This window comes from Hippoglossus hippoglossus, chromosome 13 (assembly GCF_009819705.1).
Source record: "Hippoglossus hippoglossus isolate fHipHip1 chromosome 13, fHipHip1.pri, whole genome shotgun sequence".
Classification (NCBI taxonomy): domain Eukaryota; kingdom Metazoa; phylum Chordata; class Actinopteri; order Pleuronectiformes; family Pleuronectidae; genus Hippoglossus; species Hippoglossus hippoglossus.
This window is the reverse complement of record NC_047163.1, coordinates 17,474,036-17,492,804: the sequence shown is the minus strand read 5'-3', so window position 1 is coordinate 17,492,804 and position 18,769 is coordinate 17,474,036. Positions and strand designations below refer to the sequence as shown.

General features: G+C 40.6%; 1 protein-coding gene and 1 non-coding gene across 5 annotated transcripts in view; both read right to left on the bottom strand.

Annotated features, from left to right (window-relative positions):
* LOC117772862 (F-BAR and double SH3 domains protein 2-like) overlaps positions 1–18,769 on the bottom strand; it is a 79,300-nt gene that overhangs the window by 30,759 nt on the left and 29,772 nt on the right. For all 4 annotated transcript variants that reach the window (XM_034604400.1, XM_034604399.1, XM_034604401.1 and 1 more), the window contains exons 3-8: positions 17,904–17,949; positions 7,732–7,811; positions 7,242–7,386; positions 6,946–7,079; positions 4,889–4,943; positions 4,130–4,258 (exon numbers count right to left, since the gene is read on the bottom strand). In XM_034604400.1, coding sequence (XP_034460291.1) covers positions 4,130–4,258; positions 4,889–4,943; positions 6,946–7,079; positions 7,242–7,386; positions 7,732–7,811; positions 17,904–17,949 — 589 coding nt within the window. The remainder of the gene's footprint in view (positions 1–4,129; positions 4,259–4,888; positions 4,944–6,945; positions 7,080–7,241; positions 7,387–7,731; positions 7,812–17,903; positions 17,950–18,769) is intronic.
* trnat-agu lies at positions 17,626–17,699 on the bottom strand. The gene has a single exon. It is a non-coding gene; the product is annotated as a tRNA-Thr (tRNA).

Here is an 18,769-nt window from a genome sequence, read left to right as displayed (position 1 = left end):
ACTCTCACACACAGTCTTCCTACTCAGCCGCCTGATCAGACTGTGTTGGTGTGTACTAACAGACTCCTGTCGGGGAGGGAAAACGCATCCTGTTATTGTTCTTGTTGGTCAAAAGGCATCATGTGACATCATGTTAATCAAAGAAATTTCCAGCTTTAACCCGACTAGAGGTCTTATCAGCCAGAGTAACTGAAAATAGAAACTCTCGTCCGAGACAGATTCTTATCAATTAAACTAAACTGAGAAAGAAACTAAAGAAGAAAGTAGAGAAGGGAACGAGTGAGACAAATGACGAGAGGAAAGAAGGAGGCGGTAGAAAGTCAAAGGAAGGACAGAAACAGCAACTTTTTTCATTTGACAGTTCTTATCATTAGAGGTTCCAGATGAAGCAAAATAAAGATATTTTAATGGAGTATGGAGTCCAAATGAACAGCCTTTCAATGGGGAGCTGTGGTAGTGCTGCCAAGCTGCGGGCTGCACTGCCAAACAGACAGATAGGAAAGAGAGAGAGAGAGAGAGAGAGAGAGAGAGAGAGAGAGAGAGAGAGAGAGAGAGAGAGAGTTTGAAAAGGTATAAAAGGTGATAATTGGTGAGAAGAAGAAAGAGAGACAGGCTGAGAGATTAGTGTGTGTGTGTGACAAGTGTTCTTTGGATCGCGTTCACACAGCTGCAGGGGGAGGTGAAGGGGTTCAGATTCCAATTCAAAAACACACACAAACTCTCAAATACTCCGACATGCATACACTCCTCTGGTCAAATTTCTTCACAGAAGCTCACACCTCTTTGTTGGTCGGGGGATGTTTTAGGCCAAGACTCTCCAATGATAAAACCTACAAATGGTCTTTTCTCACACTCACACTCACACAAACATTTTTTAATATGCACAAAAACTCTGCGAATACAGCCTTTGCACATCTGCGCGCACACACACACACACACACACACACACACACACACACACACACACACACACATAACACAGACGTTTTAAAACAATGGCGTATTGACAAGGAAATTATGTCATTAAGGCTGGGTTGTTGGCTGACTTCACTCAAAATGTTCCCCCATCAGCCCGCTCGTTTCCTCCTTCATTTTTCTTCCCTCCCTCCCCTCCTCTTTTCATCCATTTACGGTAATGTTGCAAAGAAGTGAGTCAGCTTCCAGAAAAAGCCCCATCCCCATGTCATGGTCATTGTGTGTGTGCGTGTGTTTGCTACTGTGTTTGGGTTGAATGACTGAAACAGCCTCGACTAACTACACCTATGAGAGCCAGACAGAGCGGCTGAGGTGGACTTGTATCGTGTGCATGTGTGTGTGCGTGTGCGTGTGCGTGTGCGTGTGCGTGTGTGTGTGTGTGTGTGTGTGTGTGTGTGTGTGTGTGTGTGTGTGTGTGTGTGTGTAGCAGGGGACATAAAGTGTACAGTAATGCCGACATCAACTGCCAACAGCAGAGGGAGGTGTGGAGCAGCATGTTCTTCCTCTGCCCTCTCACTACAACTGTCGCATTGACAAGGACAGCAGCGCTCAGCATAAGGTGTGTGTTATTGCAGCATCCAGGTACAGCACTTTGTACAGTCACTGTTTACAAAGTGGACTCCTGATCTAAACAGTACGATTAACTTTAAGCCTCCTCGTCCATCATCCCCAGAAAACCTATTCTTTTTCTGTCAGTCATCTCTCCACATGTAATCGATAATATTCTTTGCGCCAGTTTAAACATTAAAAGACAGAAATGGACAAGATTTAGCTAAAGAGCACTGATTATGCAACAGGCCATTTCATACTGATGAAAATAGAAAGCAAATACTGTATTTTACTGTAATATTATGTCTGAGCTGTATATTTGCTGTTGTGGTGAAGCATATTTGGTTTGTCTGCAAGTGTGATCAATGTGTGCTATCGATGCCGCTCTGCTCTCCGGGGTGGCCTTTTCTTTGAGATGTCTCAAACCTGTGAAAAGCACACAGGCTGCCTCATTATGCAGATTTTTATCTTTCTGTTGGGGGGGTGTTGTAACATTGATTTTTAGGTGAAGACCTGTAAACACCACAAATTCACAAACCGCAGAGGAGGGAGAGAGCGCGGGACGAGCAGATTGCTTCCCTCAAGCGATGTCCCCTTGTTCTGTTTGTGTGTTTGCGTGCACGTATTTGCGTATGTGCGAGTTTCCCCGCAGTCCCCCGTCCTTCTGTCACAAGGAGCTGAGGATCTATTATTCAGAATGGCCTCATAGTATAGATGCTCATACGTGCCTGAGGCAGAATATGTGAGATAGGAGAGATCGAAAAGGAGGGATGGGCGGGGGGGCAGAGGCGGGTAGCTGAAGATGGAGAGGAAAGGAGTGAGAGAGAGAGAAAACACAGAAAAGAGAAAACCAATCTGCAAAAAAGATTAATGAGCCTTACTTTGAATGTTATATTGGAATAAACACAACTTACTTCACAGTTCAGACACAGCGTGTACATGTAAGTGTGTGTTTGTCAGTCTGTACTGTACCGGATGACCTCACCCTTACTCAGCAGCTTATTCACCACACAATAGCTATGGTGCCTATGTGCAGGGCAGACAGGGCAGGCGATAAAACAACATCAATAATTATCTCAATATCATTTTTACCAATAGCAACTCAAAATAAGTCCAATAAATAATATAATGAATTGTGAAATAGAGTTCAGCTTGGGCGAAACATTTTTGGCCCGAAGCCGTCCAAGGCCAAGAGCAAACTAACCGTCTGACAATCTGTTTTTGTATTATTATTTTTTTTATTTGAACCTGACCCGAGTCTGATGTTTTCCCTGATTTCAGGCACGTGTAGTGTAAAACATCAAGCAGCCAATGTGACTGAACCACAATATCAATTCAAAGATTTTGTCCGGGAACGGCTTGGGTCTGGTTTCCACACAAGTGAGGAGGAAAACACAACCTCTACTCAGTAGCAAAATAATAATCTTAAAAATTTAAATAAATAATAATGTGACATTGATCGTCACAATTATCGATATATAGTTTTTACCTGTATGCCATATCACCCAGCCCGAAGGCAGACTGTCGTTTTGTGTATGAACTTGTAGATATGTGTTTGCCGGCATGTTTGCATGCACACTTTATTTGTTTATTATTATTATTATTATTATTACTACTATTAAGATTATTACCAGATTAAGGCATTAATCATGTATCATTGTTAGTTTTTTTTGTGTTAGTGAACATAACCGATCAACAGGCCCAGATTTATTTGGTTGTTTGAGATTAATTCCTGTTTTGATTTTGTGTATGAACTAGAAAGGTCATGTACAACCAGAGGGAACATGGTGTTTGTACACAAAAATAGCAGCTTGGCAAACAAAGACGGCAGAAAAATATTAAGGGTGACACTGAATCAGCTTCTGTGTCACAACTGAGCGCTTTGAGCACCCTAACAAACCATGAAGCCCACATCCCACAGACACATTTAAATCGACAGACATGCACAGCTGCACGTCATATGAAGGTGTCAGATCCGATTATGAGCTCAAAACAATATTCACTGCACACAGAAAATGAAACCTTCGTTGATGCTCCAGTTATTTGCATCTATCCTCTGATGACTATTTTCTATTCTCTCAATAAAACAGTCTTTAAAAATGACACACTACCTCAAAGTCTTCTGTTAATCCCTCATTCAATATTTGGAAAATCATAATTTCATGCCCACCAATCATTTGTTAAGAGCAGACATCCAGACAGCTCATATTGCAGCAATTCTCTTCACATAAGCCCCCCTTCAAATCCAGGGAACATTCTTTAAAGACTCAAAACTCTGAAATCATCACTTTTTCATGTATGGTTTTCAATGGTACAGCCAAACTTAGAGCTAGTATGACTTTGTGCTCTGATAAAAGGGAGACGCTTATCGTAAATTGAGCTTTGATTCAAATAAACTTCCCTCTTTGACATTTTTGGAACCAGAAAATGCGTCCTGCCGTTCCCGGAGAATCCCTCTGGGTATTATTAGTGTGTAAGACTCTTAAATCAGTGGTAGTTTTAGTAAAGGAAACTGTGGTTACAGCATTAAAATGTGAACCTTCTGCTTACTGGAGTCTGATTTACACATTTGTGAAAAGAACTTGTGGATTCACTCCATAAATACCTGTATGCAGTGCAGTAGATCTGTGTGATAGTAGCGGTCATGATGAGCGTTGGCAGCAGCTAGCGTTAGCAAGTAGTCATTCCTGGCCTGTGTCGCCTTGGAGTTGCAGTCACTTCGCTTCGCTTTTAGCTGAAACCAAAAAGAGAAAGACAAAATTGCATTGATGTAGTACAGAGGAAGACAAAGGCTTTAAGCATCAGGTGGAGTTTTTAGGTTCTGGTTAAAAGAGTCTGCTTGAAAGGCTCTGTCTTTAGAAGGAGTGTTATGTTTGTGTCTTTAGCCTTTTTCAGACATGACCTGTGGGTAAAGTCCAGAGAATTGGGTTCAGAGTTTACCCAGTGTTTGCCTTTCACACATGCACAATGCAGGAGGTTCTCTGCACAGACACGTTCACAACAGCAACAAATCCTCTACAGGATTCAGACGAGAGGTGCAGCAGCCGGGTGCAGCAGACAGGGGCAGGAAGTGACGTATTAACTCTGCTGCGTAGATTACATGATTTTCTTTATATTTCTTTCGTTTTTCATTTTTTTTTATTTTTGCATCAACCCCCGCACTCACTTGCAGTTAATCCAGTGGGGGATCCCCGCTGTGTTCATACATCGGATGCTCCTGAATTTCTATGGACTTAATATTAGGAGGCCAGGCAGAGAGTCCACAGAAACTGGGTTTCTGTGTGAGGCTCTCACTCTGACAGTGAGAGTATCTGCAGAGTTCAGTGTATGTCTGAAAGCAGCTTTTGTGAGTGAGCCCTCTTACCTTTACACTTGCTTTCTGTAAACTAATTCTCGACTGAAAAAGCCCCAATTTAGACCTGGAAAAAAATACAGCAAACAAATAAGTTAATCTTGATGAATAATGCATCCATATCTCATATTAATAAAAATAAAAAAGTAACATGATGTTATCTATCCCTGTGCACTTAAGAATGCCAAAAACTAAAAACACATTGGTGTATGTTTAAATACCACATTGCTACTTGATTCATTCACATTGATTCATTTAATTCAACATATTAAGGTAGAGGGAGAAAAAGCTCTGGGCATTTCTACAACATCATAACTCTGCTCTTTAACCTCTGATTTACTGAAGTCATCATAAATTGACCCTGAACAGTCTCAGGCTTGACACCAATAAATCTCAACCTGATCCAGCCATCAGGATTTATAATCATGGTGACATCAGAAAAAGACCTGCCTGACAAAATGATAGAGAGCCTGTGTGTGTGCATGTGTGTGTGTGGCCATACGTATTCCATAACCTCTCACATCAGATGGAAAATACATTAGGGGTGTGTGAAAATGTCTGTCGCTTGCCTTTAATGTGTGTGTCTGCATTATATGGTTCTATGTTCCCCTGCACCAAGTAGTGTTGGATGTATAAAGATTGTGTTGTGTCTCTTCATCATCATCTTCCCATGCGGCTCTCCTGCCTGACAGAGACTAATGACTCGCAGTTTCTTGCTAATGAAATACACACACATCCACTCATGCAATGGCAAAAAAGGCAATGCAGTAATTTCTGAGGCTGTGACTTTCCACTCAGCGATAGAGTACAGAAAAGAGCTCATTGGCCAATTGATGTGGATGCTAACTGGAGTCTGGAATTCAGTGAGGTGGAAATGCCTCTATAGCTAGAGCTACATAGGGGTAAAGCAACACTCATCAAGGTTGGATCAAATTTTGGTACCAACTGTGACTACAAAGCAAAAATCCCTGAATCCCTATAGCAGAAACAAATGGCACAGGAAAAATCCATATTTTAATCTACACTGAAAGCAACAGATACCTTTTTCTTTCAGTGCCACACAGGACATATTCTGGGCCTCTCACATACATATGTTATCCTTTCTCATATATACTTTCAGTTTGATAATCAGATACATACATTCTCATTCACACAGTAAATATATTTCCATTTCAAAAGTGTACCGTCATTATCACATCTGTACTTTACACTCATATACAGTGCATTCAGGAAGTAATCAGAACCCTACACCTTATTTAAATATATTAAAAAGTTAAAAGTAAGCATTTATTTGTTTATCATTCAACAATGCCACATAATGACAAAGAGAAGACATCATTTTAGAAATTTTGCTAATCTATTAAAAAAAAAAGTAATCTAAAATATCACATTGACATAAGGACTTGATTATACTCCATTGCGGAGATGTAGACAAACAGCTGCAAACGCAACTGAGGCGTATCTGTGCAAATGGAAAGGAGTAACACTATCACAACAGCCTGCTGTGACACCTGAATACAGTGCTGAGTATACATGACTCCCTCTGGTATTTGGTGAGAGGTTTTAGGACATGAAACGTAAACAAAAGGATCTGAACATATTTGCTTTGCTCAATACGGGCTACTGTACCCAACAACTTATAACATGAATTAATTGAGCAGCAAAGCTGCTGCTGTAAGCAGCTCGTTTTAAAAGTACAGTAAGTCTTAAAAAGACTTGGTTCCACTCAAGACTGACCTGGAAAATCATCTACAAGAAGCATCATCATCAGGCGCCTCACCAGAGAGAAGCAGGTCCAACCATCGCATTAAAGAGGTTAGTGTGATATGTGATATAATAATTTAATATGGCCCATGAAGGATGTAAACTGAAATGGCCCTTGATAAGTCAAGGATTCCCTATACCTGCCATAATTGCTCTCAAAGGTACTTCAAGTACTGAGTAAAGTACTGTTTTCACCTTGTCATTATGGGGTATTGAGTGCACAGTTGTTTTTACGTTTATCCCTTCAAACATACACACACACATACACACACACACACCCATTCGCGGTTCCCTGGTGAACTTACTTGGCCTCTATGTCCGCCTTCTCCCGTACAGCGTGGGCAACCTGCTCAGAGTCGTAGTATTTTTTCTTGGCTTTCGCCAACTCCTTAACTGACTCCTGCAGCTCTGCCTGAATGCCACTCAACTGATCTATGGTCTGCAAAGGGAAAGAGGAAAACAGGCGAGTAGTTAAAGAAAGAGCAGAGCAACGTGACTCATGTTCAGTCAGTGTTGAGTGCGTGGAACAAGGCTACCAGAGATAACAAAGATTGCTTCAGGAAGCTATGAGTAACTCCCGACTATCCACACATCCACTCACTTTTTTGAGCTGCTGTTCCTTGTAGAGTCTAACAGTCTTAGCGAGGTCTGATACTTGACCCTTGTAGTTGTCACACACGTTGAGCCTGGACTGGCTCACCTGCACTGTACCTTCTAAATAGGACCTCCACACTGCGTACACATTCCTGGTTGGAGAGAAAACGAACAACAACACTGCTCAGTAGCTGATCTATAACTCACAGTCCTAAGAACAATTGGTTTTTAAAAAATCATTGAGTTTTCCTGCAGAGAGGCAGAAAATTGTAATTCCCAATACCAGTTTGTGGCTGCCACTGTGGGATTAAAAAACAATATGAATGTGTGGGAAAATGCTGCTGCTAGAACCTACAGCTAGAGTCAATTCCTTTATTTCTAACTTTCAGTTCAAGGTTTTATGTTACAATGCCTTTGTTACAATAAATAATGACTTGTGATTGTGCTGTAGACCAAATTTTGCTTTATGGAAAATATGACTGAACACACAAACCCACCTGTAGTCTGTTCTCTGGTCATCAGGGTTGATTCCAGGCCAGTCTCTCTTGAGGTACTGACTTGCTAATTTCTGCAGAGCCTGAAAGCAGTAGTGAAAATAAAACAGTGAGAATAATTAATGCTAGAGTATCTGAATAGTGAGTTTGTGGTAAATTCCCGCTGTCAGAAAACATAAATCTTCCTGAAACCTTAAAATTACAATTCATGAGGCTGAATATTGCAGAACAGATTCTGATGCAACTTGTTCATAAGCTGCTTTCAGAGATGCACTGAAATCCGCATATTTTCTGGAGGGGCTGTATGTGGGAACGCAAATGTCCGAGTCAGTTCCTCCTGATACAACTTCCTGCCAGCCCCTGTAGCAAAATTTCTGAAAAATGTGCGAGTATGCCAAAATGAGATTGCAGCAGGAAAATGTCCTGAAAATTCCCAGCAGGTAAGTGGATGCGTTGACCTTTCTAACACATGGCAGATGGAAAACTGATAAAAACCAAAAGAATACAAAAATCTCATGATGAAAAAGAGGTGCCATAAACCTAGAAGACATCAGAAAATGTAATTCAATTCAATTCAATTATATTTGTAAATCCTAACATTCATTATCTCAAAGCACTTAACATAGTAAGGTTGGAGTTCAATTTTAGTAAATCTTTCCAAGTTGACATCGAGACAACGAGATTCGAAAGCCTTTGTCGATAAAGTCTGATGCCGCTGACGACATGCAGTAAACAAAAACATGTGCTTTACACAACTTATATGTCCTATTCTACCTCCTGCATGATATACTCAGGTGCCATCCCCTAATGTTCCACACATCTTCCTTGTCTAACTTGGACAATCTCCTGCTGCGTTCTTCATATGTGAAAGACAAACTCTGGAAAATGTCCAGACCCAATTTTCTGGACAGAAAAAAACATGCCTACTGTTCAGTGTTCTTAGGTTATATAATTCATTTAAACATTTCACTGAATAAATGAAAATATGAAAAAATGTCAGATAATATGAAAAGGATGGTCCTTTATTTTTTGATTTCATTTTTTGCAGTGATATTATATTTCTATTTCAAGCATGCAGCCAAAATCTTGACTTATGCACTCAGTAAACAAACACCAGTATAAAGATGGATCATCTCTGAGTCAGCAACAGTGAATCCCCAAACAGCTCCTGTGTGTATGAGCAGAAACCCAAAAGCTGCCAGAAAAGATAACCTACATCTTCTGGACTGTGTCACTGGGTCAGAGGCAGCAAATTGCAGACACTCTACCCCTGCGTGCTTGTGAGATCTATGGATAAATAAGAGAGTGTGTGTGTGTAGGGGTGGGTAGGCGTGTAAATCCTTATTAATAAAACAGATGCTAACAAACCACAACAAAAGCTACAACAATCCAATCAGGATCAACACACAGAGCTTGGGGACACACTAATATTCATCACATCAATCTGAATGTAAATGTAATCTCCTCCTCCGTCTCCCAGTCATCAACTCTCTGTCTATCTTTCATTTTACTTTCAAATTATTAACGTTAGCATTCTCACAGGTATATTTTCCAAATGTTACTCTATTTGTCCTCTCGTCCCCATCACCCCAACAGGAATCCCCACATATCCTCATCATCTTTCCACTCACCCTCTCTCTCTCATATCAGCTGTTTGGTTGTCTCCATTTTCAAATTTCTTCTTTTTCTCCCGTTCCTTGAATCACCTCTCTCTTTTCTCTTTCTCTCATCTTGCCCTTTATACCTTTCACAAATGGTGAATGAGGCCAGAAGACTGTACTTCTTCTGTAACTCTATTGCTGGTTTTCTATGGGTTTATTTTTCCTTCTTTCTTGAATTTTACTTTCTTTATTAGTTTGTTCAATGTGCAATTTATACACTGCACTAGATGTAGCACAGTACTACTTTCCATCTGTTGTCCCTGGGTATTTATACAATGAAAATCATAATAAAAACATGGTAATATTGCATGACACTTATAAAAACACCTACATCATAGACCAGTGCTTGTACATTCAGAGAGGCAGTATCAGACCTTAATGATTAAAAAGCTTTTAAAGAGACTTAGGCACACAGAAACACACAAAACCTGCACTGTCCCACACATGAGGAAACACGTTTGCTTCAAGAATAGTCGACTGCTCTGTCTGTCACTCTCTGGGGAAGGGTGGAGTGGGTGTGAATGTTTTTGATGAAAGACTGTGAGAATGTGTGTCTTTGTTAAAAAAAGAGACTGTGTGACATTCAACATTCAAATTGCATCAAAAGTGCCAGTGATGTAATTCCCCTCCCTGCTGTATAAACATTATTTTAATGGTGCAAGTTTTATGTGTGAAATACCATGTATGTTGTATGCACTTGTGTGTTGGAGAGAGAACAGTGACTGACAGCTGAAACAACCATTGACTGTGAGGGGCCAGGCTTTTAGGAGGACTCATCTGACAGCTTGACTTTCACACCACACGTTCACATTCTTACTCAAATCCTATAGACATGAGCTGTTTTCAGACATGAACTCCAGAAAATGCCCGGAAAATTAGGTCGGGATATTTTCCGGAGTTTGTTTTTCACATACGAAGAATGGAGCAGGAAATTGTCTGGGTCAGACACGTTCACAACAACAGGAACATGTCCTGAACATTCAGGTGAGGGGTAACGTCTGGGTATACGCAGGACGCAAAAACGTGACATATAAATTCATTAGCATCAAAACTGGCATTAGCCCTCATCATCAAAAGCTCTTGAATCTCACTTTCTTTTCAAGTTGACATCTTACTGACCATCTTCTGTGTGTATAGAACCTCTTTTTCAGACAGTATTCTCTTTGTTTTTTTTCAGTTTTGCATCCGTTGCGTGTTAGAAACTCGCTCACTGTCCGAAAACATTTTACAAGGGAGGCAGGAAAAGTTCCAAAAAAACAAGCAACTGACTTGGACGTTTATGTATTCAGATACAGCCCTTCCAGAAAATTTCAGTGCATGTCTGAAACCAGCTTAAACTTGCAACTTCTGTTGCTAGCCGACCTTCTTACACGAGAATAGTCTATAGGAAGAAGTCACTTTAACACCAGGATGGGGAGGAGGAACAATTACAGCAACCACTATACCCACTGGGAATTCAAAATATTGTGAGTGTTGCAGGCTTATATGTTGGAGCATCGTCTATGACATTAAGTAGTAGGAGTGATGTTATCTAATGGTGACCCAGTCAGTCAAGATACAGACCTCGTACTTTTCCTGGCTTCAAACCTTTTTTTAATGCCAGCATACAACGTAAAGTATCCTCAATGAGTCTGTGATGACAGGCCCGCTATCTGAGGAAGAGCTATGGCTGCTAAACTTGGCAATGACTGAATGGTGAGAAGCACACCAGTGCACACCACTGATTGTGACAGCTTCACTGAGAGGCTGTTGGCCAACTCGGGAGGATGGATTTCGGATGCTTTCCCACTTTCCCTTCACTGTCTCCTTCTAGCTCTTTTTATTTTCTTCTGCTTTTTTCTACATTTACATTCCTTTTCATCTTTCTCTCTCTATCCTTCCTCCATTCTTTTTATTTTGTACAGGACATCTCACGCCTGCACCCTGCCCCCCCCTTTCTCTCCTGTCATCACCTGACAACCACCTGAACAGTGTGTTGCTATGGCAACCCCTGTGCCCTTCCTGTGTGGTATACGTGGAGCAGAACAGCTCCATGTAATACACAAGCATACAATGAAACAGACAAAATAACACACATACCTCCTGTTTTTGTGATCAGGAGGATAAACAGGGTACCGAGACAGAAGGATATCCTGAGGAGACCATTGTGTGTGTGTGTGTGAGAGAGAGAGAGAGAGAGAGAGAGAGAGAGAGAGAGAGAGAGAGAGAGAGAGAGAGAGAGAGGTTGCTAGAAAAGAAAAGTAAAAAGAAGAGAAAGAGAGACTGAATAGCTGCTCTCAGACATGCACTGAACTAATTTTCCTAAAATGTTCTGCACATTTTCTGGAACTTCTCCTGCCAGCCCACTAGTAAAATATTTGGAAAATGTCCAAGTGAGCCTATGTGAGAATACAGCAGCAAAATTCCCAGTGAAGGAGTGGCCGTGTTGTTGACAGGCAACGGTCATTAAGTATACAGGGACAAAAAGAATACAAATATTATCAGGTTATCTATGTTTTATGAAAGCGAGGTGTCATACACACAGATGACGCTGACAAAGTGGTCAACTTGGAAAGATAGCAGCGCAATTTATCCACATTGTCCTTCCTCCTGAAGTTTTCTGGAGTTCATGTCTGAAAACGGCTTATGTTGTTGAGTGTTGTGTATTTTAGGTCTGTATCTTACTAATCTAATGGCCTGTGATTATTATCATCACTGTAAAATGGAGCTCCATTCTGTCATTTTCTAAATTACACATAAGTCAAAGAGAGACGTAACCATTACAGATCAAAACAAGGTGATGTAATTGTTGCTCCCTGATACCCATAACAGCAAACATATTTACTATGAAGTTGTTCTACTACACCTGATTCTGTCTTTGTTTGTCCAAACAGCAGCAACTGAAGATTACTTTAGAGTTTACTTAATTGAGCTGTAAGCTGTTATGAGGAAATCTCTGATCGTTCATCCAAACAATTGCGCTGAAAGTTACAGTGATAGTTCATCCTTCTGTTTACTCTTGGCTCTTTAACACACTTGTGTTATCATGTCTCTGGCTCTGTCACTTTCGCCGCTGTCTCTCTCTCCGATTTCTTCCAGCCTTTGTGTGTATCTGCCTTTTCAACACCCCCTACTTTCTCAGCCTCCTCTTAAATCAATATACTTGAATTTCTCTCCCATCTCTTCCTGTCTGCACTCCTCTGCCCTGCAGCTCCCTGCCTCGTAAATGTGTGCGTGTTTGTGTGTGTGTGTGTGTGTGTGTGTGTGTGTGTGTGTGTGTGTGTGTGTGCGTGTGTGCGCGGTTGGGTTTGCTTTGAGATTCACATCTGCAGAGTAAGCTGTGGTGAAGTCAGGGCATAAGTGAGAGGAGAAGTCAACACATTCCTATTTCTTACCTTGTGTCTTCTCTGACTTATAAAGCATTTATTTAACAAAAAAATCAGCGGTGATCGAATACTTAATGAATGTAAGTGCTTGAATAACAAGATAGTTATTATAGTTCTGTGCAGTATGAAGAAGAAATGGTGAGACAAATATAGAGATAGCAGGTGATGGAGAAGTTTTGAGTGTGTTTTACATTATCACTGTTTCAGTTCTGATGTATAAACCAAACCTAAGAATTCACAGTTGTAGTTAGAAAACTTAAAGACAATGGAAAAAGATTCATGATGTTACAGCTGATTCACATGTGGCATGCAGAGGGACACGACCCACAGCGACAGCCACAGCGCGGGCTGGCCTTTTTGGGCAGTCCAGTGAAGTGTGACCCCAGCCTAAAACTATTCCAGTTATGTTGATCGTGGGAGACGAATACGGGACAAATAGCTCACTCACTACACTCACATGCTAACACTCATGCACACACACACACACAGGGAAAAACATGGAGCGTTTTGATCGACGGCTGGTAATTGCTGGTGACTCCTTCACAGATGTGATGTCTGGTTTGACACAGTAAAGGGACAAAGGTTAAATGACAGCATCTTTCTCTGCTTTGTTAAATCCTTGTGTCAGTTTCTTTCCCTGCGTCTGCCTCTCTCCCTTGCTGCTTGTGTCCCCCCTCTCCCGTCTCCTCTTCCTCTCGCTTTCCCTCCGTCTGGCTCTTCTGTCCGTGTCGCCAGGAGGGGGCCAATGAGCGGTCAACTACCACGACTACAAGTGGAGAGTGGAAAGGGAGAGAGAGAGAGAGGACGGCAAGGGCATATGTGTCGTGATAAAATGCTCCGGTGATAAAGAGGAAGGGGAGAAAAGCATAAGTTTGCTTCTTAGGTGTTGACACAAAATCCATGTTCTATTAATCAAGCGTCTATATAAGTAATCAGGGCTCTCAGACATTCCCACACACATTAATACGCACACATACGTGCACACACCTACAATTAGGAGAGAATCCATTGTCCTACTGAGTAAGGGGGGGGGTGTTGCTAGGCAACCTCTATTTCTAAGGTGACAGTGCTGAGGGAGAATAGTGAGAGATGGAGAAAGAACGTTACACAGTGAAGAGGGGAAGATAATGAGTGTCTGAAACCAGAGGGGCTAACCACAGGAAACTAACAAACCACATGCAAATAGACACACACAGACACATCCTCATCTTCTCATGTTTATATATATATATGGATATAAGGGAAACAAAATGGGGTTATTTGTGTGGACAGCTGCACAGAGCAAAGACGTTAATATGTTGGATGGATAATGTATTATCATTTTTTCATTCAGCTACAGAAGGATTTTGCAGCTGAGAGCATTTTCCAGAGTTTCTATATGGATGTGTATGAACTGTGAACGTGTGTGACGGGAGCTTAAGTTCATCTGCATTAAAACATAATGAAAATCAGACAGTCCCTCACATTGTTGGCGACAGGCTCTGGTTGGTTTCTACTAGCACACTGCTCAGCTAATTCTTAGTTAGAGGAGAGTGCTGATGCAGCCTTCTACTGGGATATGTATTTAGAATTTTGTGCACCCTGACAAATCTGCAGCACACTACAAAGTGGCTGTCCTACTGATGGAAATAATTTCATCGTATCGAGGTGGGATTCTTCAGTCGTCTGTGCGGATACTCAGTCATGCTGCTCATTCGTATCCAAGAAAAGTTGAATAAAAAGAAACTGGACATGGTTGTAGATAATTGAAGACGTTTCAGGATTCTTCAGTTCTGACTGACAGGTAGGGAGTCCCACCAGTGTGGTACAAAACCTGGGGCTAAACTGTTAAAGACTTTAGTATTGATAAGCTCCAACGTTAAAGGTTCTGCTCTCTGGACTGGAGAATATAAGAAAATAGATTTTCTTATTTATTATTCCAACTTAAAAGTTATCTTGCATATTTCTTTCACCAACAATTCTGAATAAGCCTACATCCACATTACTATGTTTTCATTTGAAAACGCACACTTCTCTAAAGTTTGAGAGCTGCTAAAATGGAGAAGTTTGGAAACACTGATGGCCCCATTTTAGTTTGAAAACTCCAGGGCCACATTTTGATATGGAGGGGCAGAAACAGAGATGTTTGGAAACGATGACGGAGACACTCACAACCGCTTGCTGTTGTCTTGTTGATGCCTTTTCGGTCAAGACGTAACTTTTGCTGATTTGTCAGGTTCCTATCACATGACCCTCTTCTGGAAGAAAACAACCAGCATTAGCCTCAGCTACCTGTGTAGAATGCAACATGGATAATCAATTACAAGGTGCTGAGCTTGTTGTCTGTGCTGTTGTGCAGTTAAATTCTGCATTTTACAGTGTACAACTACTTACATGCGAATGAGGCAAGCTATTATGCAAGCAATCTGTGACAGTTGTGCAACTAACAACCAAATGCTTCCTGTCTCCCCCGACATGTGCATGCTCAGTGAGTCATGTGATATATGTTTTTTCAGGGGTGTTAGTATGGACGGTGGTTACAACTGATGAGCAAAAAACGCTTGTGTGGACTGAGATCGTTTAAGTTTGAAAACTAAATTATTAAACAAAAACGTATTGGTATGGATGTTTCCTAAGACATTTATTCATGATACATTTTTTCACTTTTCTCAATCACGGGGAGAGATCTCTGTCAGAGGGGCAGGGGCAGCTCTCTCACATACTACAGCACCAGCACACACACACTTTGCTGTTCTTAATGACAATTGTGGAGAGAGCTTGATGTTTAAAAATGTGGTTATACCTCACCAGAGTTCATGCTAACAAGAAACATTGCCACAAGCGTAAAAAGTATTTTGCATGTAACAGAAACACAAGTAATCTTTGGACACACGTAGAGGAAGTCTATCACAAACAGGCAGAAAATTGCACAGTAGTCCGCTGCTGAGCTCGTAGTTCATCTGTATGCTAGCAGCCTGAAGCTGTCACATGGAGTTTATTTGATTAAAAGTAACTATGAGCCATCTGATTGTTACGAGTGTGTTCAGAAATTCAATATGAAAAAGAGCATCATCTCAGCTGTCGTTCATTAATTCACAGTTTCTGTTTCATGTCACTCAGAGCAGTGATTTAGGGGCTGCAGGCCAACTACCGCACAAACATTTATTTCTTCTTTCTCTTAAAGAAAATAACAAAAAGAGCAAAGTAACAGTAGAGTTTTAGTACCAGATCAATGTGTAGTGTCAGTAAGAGAAGTAGTGCCATTAAAACCTTAACAACACTCATTCCTTGTGAGATCTTTACCAAGGCCATTTATGTCACTTGGTTCGTAAGTGCTGCTAGCTGATGTAACAAACGTCCTTAGAATCATCATCAAGTATCTCCAACCAAGTCCGTCTGCCCTCGAGTGATCCTTCAGTCATTCTCACCGTGCTTAGAAATATAAACACTTTATCTTCCCCCAAGTCTGAATATTGATGTTGCTGATATAGCCTTTTAGCTCGAAATAATCAACATTAACATTAACTTAATTCAGCGCGCTTAAGTTTGCTTGCCTCAAAATATAAAATCTTGAATTTAAAGCAGTATAGACTAGCAACTCCTTCCTTCTTTTTTTCAGACATGGGCTCTGGAGAATGTCCGGAATATTGGGTTCGAACAGTTTCTTGAGTTTGCCTTTAATATATTAAGAACGCAGCAGGAGATTATCCAAGTCAGACGCATTCACAACAACTGTAAAATGTGCAAAACAATCAGGCCAGGGGTTGCAGCTGTCTCTATCCTACAAGATTCATGATTACTATTCAGCATTTCATAAATCTGAAAAAAGACAGACAGAATGACTGGAAGTAAACAAGAAAGAGGGAGGAAATCTATGAATAACCCAACAGGAATATGGGAAATGAATTCAAATGTGGCCTGGAGCAAGTGAGTTTTTATACTGAATCAAATTGAAAAAGATCTAATTTTAGAAAGCTCTTTATCAAAATTTGCTGCACATACAGTATATACTCCCCCTCAAAATCTTGTTTTTATCCGATTTTAAGTTGGTAAGGTGAGCGAGCAAAAATTCAGATTTTCATCAACCAACATAAAATGTGGTCATATCTTTAAAAGAGGATTAAAGCATGGTATCTGCACAGGAGTCGTTCTCACTGCGTGACCCAAATAGGGTCTCCAAAGCAAAGTTGCAGTTTATTACTCAAGACTTTCATTTGAGCATTACAATGTTTTAGTTAGTTTCTCAGTCTTTTCTAAAGTGTTTGGCTTCTCACATACTCTGATTAAGGTCAGTTGCTTGAAACAACAGCATTCATTTAACAGTTTAAGCAATTTAGGTTTAATGTTGACAAATGTGCTGAAAGTTTAGCTCAGTGCTTGAAGCACAACCTCTGAGTCTTGTGGTCAGCCTTTAGAGGAGTTCTAAAACTAACATACTGACAATGCACATCTCCTTTTCCATCAACACAAAATCCTCACGCACATGAGTGTTGCACTGTGGGAGCTGCTGCACTGCACTGGGTTTGAACAAAGCAAGTTATTACATTAAGTTATAAACACAAAGTGGTAGGGTTTTGTCTGACCAACCAAGGTTTTATCTGCAAACAAAGTATTGCAGTCCAAGTGCACAAGGCAATGCACAGCTTCTGATTTGGATCAGGCTTTGGCAGAGTTCTAAAGCTGAAGTACTGTCACTTGTTTATGTGTTCACAAATTTGAAAGCTATATTTTAAAAAGTTTAGACAGTATATCTCATTTAATACTCCTGAGGCTACCTCATGCTAAATACATAACATATCACTTTTAATGAACAAAATGAAAGCATTGACATTTGCACAGTAGTTCCCGTTGATTATAGTAGGTATGGAGAACTACAATCTCTCCAACTGAGAAGGCACTGCTGATATTCGAACCCAGGATCTCCTGTTTACTAGACAGGCGCTTTGACCAACTAAGCCACAACGCCTGCTGGGAATTAGTTCCCGAGCAATTAACAGATGCAGACAAACCTGAAATACTTTCACAACAGTGACTTTATACTAATCAATATCTGTCAATCCATATCACAAACTTTATAACTCACAATCACATTAGTTGAATTACAGTCTTTTGTCCTGATTCTTCAATGTTTGTTAAGCACATATTTAGCACAAAGTCAAGCCAGTCTTACCTGTGCATAGTCCCTCTCCAACTGTCCCTTCTTCAGACTGTAGCTCCTAAAAAGTGAGACAGAGATTTGTTTAGGTTTTTGGAGGCAGGACAGAGAAGAGACGTGTACGTGTTAAAGACAGAGGGATCCAATCTGATGTTTTCCATTAATAGTTTCTATATTGTAATGAAAAAAAAAAAAGTGTAACAATCAATCATGTTTAGTCTTCTCATATATCTCAGGAGTGCACTCATGGCCTTTTCATTATACAAGAGAGAAATTACTATCTTCTTCATGTCTCTTTACTGGCTGACAGTTACTTGTATATTTTCTTAAATTGCTCCACGTCCGACCAACAAAATGAACAAACCCTAACAAATGTCCCTCTTGTCCTCTCAACATCACCTGACAAACCGGCAGCAGAGATAGTGAAAGGTCTTATCAGAGCCCAGGAATGTGCAGAATGAAAAACATAACCTTATACATGCGATTGCACGGAGAGATAATGCAGTGAAAAAGCACTGCTGCCATTCGAAACCAGGATCTCACGCTTACTAGGCAGGTGCTTTAACCAGCTAAGCCACAGGGCTTGCTGAAAGTAAGGATCCGTCTAAAAAGCAATAAGCTGATGCAGACAAACCTGAAATACTCACAAAAGTGACTATACAATTCAATATCTGCCAGACCCCCCAAAAATCCATTATCACAATCTTTAACTCACATCATGATCCATTATTGAATTGCAGTCTTTCGTAAATCTTCAATGAAAAAATATATACTCGAACGATGGGCAATCAACAGCAATGTTATAAAATGATAAAGCAGTATTCAATCAAATTTGATTGACATCTGCAACATTGTAAAGATTTACAAATGATTTTAAACAA